The sequence below is a fragment of the Eurosta solidaginis genome, chromosome 5 (genome assembly GCF_040869045.1).
Source record: "Eurosta solidaginis isolate ZX-2024a chromosome 5, ASM4086904v1, whole genome shotgun sequence".
In the NCBI taxonomy this organism is placed as follows: domain Eukaryota; kingdom Metazoa; phylum Arthropoda; class Insecta; order Diptera; family Tephritidae; genus Eurosta; species Eurosta solidaginis.
In genome coordinates, this window is record NC_090323.1 from 246,352,989 (window position 1) to 246,360,711 (window position 7,723).

The window sequence follows — 7,723 nt, forward strand, 5'->3', positions numbered from 1 at the left end:
CGAGGATAGATTATTACAATACGCAATTATGGCTTTTGAAAGATTAAAGAAATTACTTGCAAACCAAGTTGAACTAACTCAGGCGGATTTTACAAAAAAATTTATATTGGCAACAGATGCCTCAAATGACGCATTGGGAGGAGTATTAAGTCAGGAAGGAAAGCCCATTATTTTTATATCGAAAACATTAAATTCAACAGAAAGAAATTATGCGACAAACGAAAAGGAGCTTTATGCCATAGTTTGGGCATTAAAAACTTTAAGAAATTACCTTTATGGGGTATCAGATCTGGAGATTCACACAGATCATCAGTCATTCTCTTTTTCGGTTGCTCCAGGAAACCCTAATGTTAAAATGAAAAGATGGCACACTATAATCGAAGAATATGCTCCAAAAATAATTTATAAGCCAGGTAAAGTGAATATAGTAGCGGATGCGTTATCTAGGCAATACAAAAAAATCAGGTATCTGATGACTCATAAGATCGTGCTACGCAGCATTCTGCGGAAAGCTCAGATAATATGGAAATTCCGGAGACAGAAAAACCATTGAATCAGTTTAAACGGCAGATATTGCTAAGTAAAGGACGTTTTACCATACATGAGTCAGTAATTACCATTGGCGCAAGAAAAGATGTTAGATAGACAAATCAAAAACGGAAAAATTAAAACTTAATCACTCGATGTTATATACGAGCATATCATAGGAGAGAGAAATGAATTAAGACCTAAGTATAAGAAACAGATAGTAAAGGAGGATTTAGGGAATAGGGTTAAAATTAATCAAAGAAATAGAATAGTGCACAAAGATAATATAAAATCTTAATTATACATTTTTTTAGATGACACCAGCAATAATTTTATCACTAATTGCTCTAGCGATATCAGATATAGTAGACAATACACGGGAGGATTATATACTAATAGATGATGGTGATATTGCCTTATAACGCAGCTTTGGAACAATTTTTCACATAACCAATTTAAATTATTTTGAGAATCTCTTAATGGCAGATAAAAAATTGTAAAACGAAAAATTCGGATACAATAATTTACAGGAAACGTCTGAATTATCAGATATTAAGAATTCAGACTTAGAATTTGAAACTGGTTTTATAGAAACCTTATTGGGGAAACTACAAAGAAGGAGTGGAAGAAATAAAAGGGGTATTAATGAATTAGGGACAATATGGAAATGGATAGCGGTATCACCAGACCATGATGATTTGGTGTTAGTAAATAACAAATTGAACGAATTAACTGATAATAATAATAAACAGTACACTACAAACTCGGAAATTTTTAAAGAAATGTATAGATTAACCGAAACAATAAGAAGTTTAAATGGAAATGAATATGTTAAATTGCTTTTAAAACGAAGAAATTAATTTTTAATGTCGGAATTACAAAATAGGAATTTTAAATCCAGTAATTTTACATTTTGATGAAATAAAAAATATCACCGAAAATGGGCACGGACGAATGTCTATATTAGATTTAATAGACGTATCTACTTTTAAAATATTGCAAAATGAAGATGTAATAGTTGTTTACATAAAATATCCAAAAATTATATTTGATTGTAAATTGTTTGAAGTAAGGCCAATTGCCCAAATAGATGGTAAGCTATTAATTGCAGAAGAAATTGCAAAATGTAACGACATATACGTTAATGTTGAAAATTGTAAAAAAGAATTGATAAATACCTATTGTAAAATTAATAATACAAATAGTTGCTTGTCGGATATTTTAACTGGATATAAAGCTAAATGTAAAAAAATTAAAGGCAATAAACAAATAGATGAAATAAAATAAGGTGCTATATTAGTTTCAGGGAAGCATATTATTGATAATCAGGAAGTAGATGGAATTTATTTAGTTACATTTGAAAATCAAACAAATATTGATAATGTTACATATGAAAATATAGATTCAAAAATTTGGCAGTATGTCAGGAATAGTAAAGTAAGTAATTTTGAAATTGTAGATTACATTGAGTCAAAAGACTATAATTTGAAATTTGAAAACATTAATTTGATCAACTATGTAAGAAATGAAATACAATCACACCCTGTATATTGGATTGTAATTGTATTAACATGTATTATAATTATAATATATATATTTTTTAAGATCAACAAAGTGGTTGAGAGATGGAAAATAAATAGACAGTCAATAAAACAAGAGGAAATTTTTTATGAATTAACCGTTAAAATGAATCAACTTACAAACAAAATTACAGAATCGGGGCGATTCTCTTAAAGAAAGGGGGGAATTAACAGTACACTTCCCACAGTGCCCTTATGGCAATTATAAACAAATATTCCATTACTCAAGCCACTGGCATTTCATTAAATAATTATAAACAAATTAAACAAATATTAATTATATTTCTGAAGCCACTGGCATTTCATTAAATGTTTATAAACAAATTAAACAAATATTATATTTCTCAAGCCACTGGCATTTCAATAAATAAATATTCCATTTCTCACGCATCGGTTTTCATTAGCACATCCGATGCAATGCTTATATTGTAAATATTAAATTAAGTTATAAATAAGAGGAATTGTGGAAAATAAAGGCAGTTTGGTTTCTGAGTTTGGTGTCAATGTTACATTCTGTAACTAAACATACAAAATTCTTATTATTTTTTTAAAAACACCTCCTAAAGTAGGAGGTCGATAATTTGCATATACATAGATATCGCACACCTATGGAAATGTTTAGGAAACACGAACCCCCTCCCGCCGTATGCACCAATGCAATTTATAATTTTCACAAATTCTCGCTAATTAATGGTGGTATTATTTAATCTAGTATACAGATAGGTAGGCGTTAAATTAAGAAGCGCGGAGGTACTTCTAACATGGAAGGGCGTCAAGCAAAATAACCGGTGCTAAGTTTTGTACAAGCTCTGGTCAATCAGTTGCATGGAATCCAATAATAAAATATTCTGCCTAGGAACATGTAGTAAGTGGCCCAAGGAATTCCCAAGTCCAAGCAAGTTCACTTGCATCGTTTTAAGAGGTTTAACAGCCACTTCTTTCAAATCCGTTTTCACAAAACATTTTCTTCAATATTATGTTAGAGGTAAAAATGCTAGATAAGTGACGACGCATTCTTCTTCTGACATCTGAATAAGCGTACAAGCGACCGGCCAATTGCGTGCGTGGCTATGATCGTTTTTTTATCTTTGCTCCAAGTGCTGCCGGCAAGAGACTTGATGATTTTGTTGCGGCTCTGAACTTTAGGTACAGTTGCAGCTGCAAGCTCGCCAAAATGTAGATCCTGATCGAATATCACACCAAGTATTTTTATACTCAGTTGAGCAGAGCTCACAGAGTATATTAACTTTGATTGCATAACGGTTGGTTGTAAAGGTATAAAGGAATCGAAATAGATATAGACTTCCATATATCAAAATCATCAGTATCGAAAAAAAATTCGATTGAGCCATGTCCGTCCGTCCGTCCGTCCGTCTGTCCGTTAACACGATAACTTGAGTAAATTTTGAGGTATCTTGATGAAATTTGGTATGTAGGTTCCTGGGCACTCATCTCAGATCGCTATTTAAAATGAACGATATCGGACAATAACCACGCCCACTTTTTCGGTATCGAAAATTTCGAAAAATCGAAAAAGTGCGATAATTCATTACCAAATAGGCATTAAGCGATGAAACTTGGTAGGTGAGTTGAGCTTATGACGCAGAATAGAAAACTAGTAAAATTTTGGACAATGGGCGTGGCACCGCCCACTTTTAAATAAAGGTAATTTAGAAGTTTTGCAAGCTGTAATTAGGCAGTCGTTGAAGATATCATGATGACATTTGGCAGGAACGTTACTATTATTACTATATGTCTGCTTAATAAAAATTAGCAAAATCGGAGAACGACCACGCCCACTTTTAAAAAAATTTTTTTTTAATTCAAATTTTAAAAGAAAAGTTAATATCTTTACAGCATATAAGTAAATTATGCCAACATTCAACTCCAGTAAGGATATGGTGCAACAAAATACAAAAATAAAAGAAAATTTCAAAATGGGCGTGGCTCCGCCCTTTTTCATTTAATTTGTCTAGGATGCTTTTAATGCCATAAGTCGAACAAAAATTAACCAATCCTTGTGAAATATGGTAGAGGCTTAGCTCCTAGGACGATACTGTTTTCTGTGAAAAAGGGCGAAATCGGTTGAAGCCACACCCAGTTTTTATACACAGTCGACCGTCTGTCCTTCCGCTCGGCCGTTAACACGATAACTTGAGCAAAAATCGATATATCTTTACTAAACTCAGTTCACGTACTTATCTGAACTCACTTTGTATTGGTGTAAAAAATGGCCGAAATCCGACTATGACCACGCCCACTTTTTCGATATCGAAAATTACGAAAAATGAAAAAAATGCCATAATTATATACCAAATACGAAAAAAGGAATGAAACATGGTAATATATGGCCGAAATCCGACTATGACCACGCCCACTTTTTCGATATCGAAAATTACGAAAAATGAAAAAAATGCCATAATTATATACCAAATACGAAAAAAGGAATGAAACATGGTAATTGTATTGGTCTATTGACGCAAAATATAACTTTAGAAAAAAACTTGGTAAAATGGGTGTGACACCTACCATGTTAAGTAGAAGAAAATGAAAAAGTTTTGCAGGGAGAAATCAAAAGCCCTTGGAATCTTGGAATGAATACTGTACGTGATATTACACATATAAATGAATTAGCGGTACCCGACAGATGATGTTCTGGATCACCCTGGTCCACATTTTGGTAGATATCTCGAAAACGCCTTCACATATACAACTAAGGGCCACTCCCTTTTAAAACCGTCATTAATACCTTTAATTTGATACCCATATCGTACAAACAAATTCTAGAGTCACCCCTGGTCCACCTTCATGACGATATCTCAAAAAGGCGTCCACCTATAGAACTAAGGCCCACGCCTTTTTAAAATACTCATTAACACCTTTCATTTGATACCCATATCGTACAAACAAATTCTAGGGTCACCCCTGGTCCACCTTTATGGCGATATCTCGAAAAGGCGTCCACCCATAGAACAAAGGCCCACTCCCTTTTAAAACACTTATTACACTTTTCGTTTGACACCTATATTGTACAAACGCATTCTAGAGTCACCCCTGGTCCACGTTTATGGCGATATCCCGAAAAGGCGTCCACCCATAGAACAAAGGCCCACTCCCTTTTAAAACACTTATTACACTTTTCGTTTGACACCCATATTGTACAAACGCATTCTAGAGTCAACCCATGTCCACTTTTATAACGATATTCCGAAATGCGTCCACCTATAGAACTTAGGCCCACTCCCTTTTAAAATACTCATTAACACCTTTCATTTGATACCCATATAGTACAAACAAATTCTAGAGTCACCCCTGGTCAACGTTTATGGCGATATCTCGAAAAGGCGTCCACATATAGAACTAAGGCCCACGCCCTCTTAAAATACTCATTAACACCTTTCATTTGATACTCATATCGTACAAAATAAATTCTAGAGTCACCCCTGGTCCACCTTTATGGCGATATCTCGAAAAGACGTCCACCTATAGAACTTAGGCCCACTCCCTTTTAAAATTATCATTAACACATTTCATTTGATACCCATATCGTACAAACAAATTTTCGAGTCAGGCCTGGTCCACCTTTATGGCGATATCCCTAAATGGCGTCCATCTATAGATCTATGGCCCACTTCCTCTTAAAATACTCTTTAATACCTTCCATTTGATACACATGTCATACAAACACATTCCAGGGTTACCCTAGGTTCCTTTTACAACATGGTAATTTCCCTTACTTTGTCTCCACAGCTCTCAACTGAGTATGTAATGTTCGCTTACACCCGAACTTAGCCTTCCTTACTTGTTGTATGTAAGACAGTCGGTAGCGTAATGCCATCGACGTGGAAGTCCAATATGGTCGACATTTGCTTTGTGTATGTTGTAAATAAGGTCGCAGAGGATATTTCAGATTTGCGAGGTGCAAAAAAGGGAAGAGACTAGGGAGATAGCCATTGATTTTATAGCATAGGTCAACGACGGATATAGGGCACCATTTTGAGGTACCACTTGTTTAATTCCTCTGGGTTTTTACGTTAATTTCCTGAACTGCACAGATGCCTGCCTACCACACACATAATTTTCCCCACCTTTCTATTCAATACTATCCTTAGATACTTAGCCACGAACCCAAAAGTCTAGTATTTTCTTGTGTTTGAAACAAGTTAAATTTTGAATAAATTAACAGCTGGTCCGATTTGAGACATAAAGTAATTTTTTAAAAATTAACAAATGGGACCATATCGAAACCGAAATAGTTTTTAAGAACAAAACCAAAGCCGCAACCAGAATGATATTTTAAATCGGTTTCACTCATTGGTACCGACAGACCTTTCAGCCAACAACAAAGTATGTTGATGCCAATGACGTCCAATTAAATGTACAACAAAAGCGACGCCACACCACAAAAGTATAAAAGGCGCAATTTCTTTAGCAAACAATTTATATATTCACCTGCTACCGTAGTTTTAACAACGAACACGTTTATTTACTAAATTTACATAAAAACATCGAGCATAATTATTTAAGACAAAAACAATATAATTACAAACAAATATGACTCTTGTGCGAACCAATTACGATGGTTTCTCGGGCCAACTCGATCGACCGCGTTATTATCCACCATACGACTTCAATCTTTACCCTTATCTTTGGGATGATTCAAGGTTGTGGTGGCCATCCACTGATCATCTAATTCGGCCACTTGATGATTTGGTATCACGACGTGTACGTAATCAATTGATACAATCGTCGTTACTAGATTGGAGATATCCAATGCGATTTGAGAACTATTATGCTGGAGAACGTGTGCGTGTAGATGAAAAGGGTTTTCAGGTGGACATAGATGTGCGTCAATTTAAACCTCATGAAATTGTAGTGAAAACCAACGATGATTATGTGATTGTGCAAGGAAATCACGAGAAACGTAATGACGGAAATGGTTTAGTAGAAAGACATTTTATTCGAAAATATTTGCTGCCAAGAGGATTTAATGCAAATGATGTGATTTCCAATCTTTCATCGGATGGTATTTTGACTATTAAAGCACCGCCGCCACCACCAACGAAATACTACACTCCAAATGAGCGCTTGGTTCGTTTGCATGAGACAGGAAAATTGGCATTGCCCTGGAAATGAAATTTATTTTTGTAGTCTTATTTTTTAGTTTAGTGTTGTTGTGAAAAATGCATATTGTATAGTATGTGCAGTATGAATACATAGATACAATGCAAACTAGGTATTCACATACATAGATATACTGCATAGTCGTACAAGTGCCAAAAAAATTAAAATAGAAAATATTATAAGTACAAATACGAATATCAAAATAAATAAATCAAAAGATTAATCATCAAAATTTATTTATAATTCGTACCTACACAATTGCTGTCTTTTTTCTAATGCAAGTGAAATTGTCATGTGTGGGACCCTGCAGGCCAACCAAACAGTTGAACACTAACTCAAAACTAGTATGAAGGCTCAGTATACCTAGTCAACCAATTGTATCCCAACAAGCAAAATAAACGTAATGTAAGTTTTTAAGAAGTTTACTCGAATAAACAATAAGTTTACAACACTTTGATTTTTGTTTAATAATCGTTTAGAAATAAGCGTAG

At 34.2% G+C, this 7,723-nt stretch overlaps 1 protein-coding gene across 1 annotated transcript; it reads left to right on the forward strand.

Moving 5' to 3' along the window:
• The first annotated feature begins 6,544 nt into the window (after positions 1-6,544).
• On the forward strand, positions 6,545-7,464 carry LOC137233952 (heat shock protein 27). Its single transcript, XM_067757513.1, has one exon. It carries the CDS (start codon positions 6,663-6,665, stop codon positions 7,242-7,244), a length of 582 nt encoding a protein of 193 aa, XP_067613614.1. The 5' UTR covers positions 6,545-6,662; the 3' UTR covers positions 7,245-7,464.
• The last annotated feature ends 259 nt before the right edge of the window (positions 7,465-7,723 follow it).

Coding starts and splice junctions, on each gene's coding strand:
- LOC137233952 (XM_067757513.1), top strand. CDS start 6,663: ATGACTCTTGTGCGAACCAATTACGATGGTTTCTCGGGCCAACTCGAT.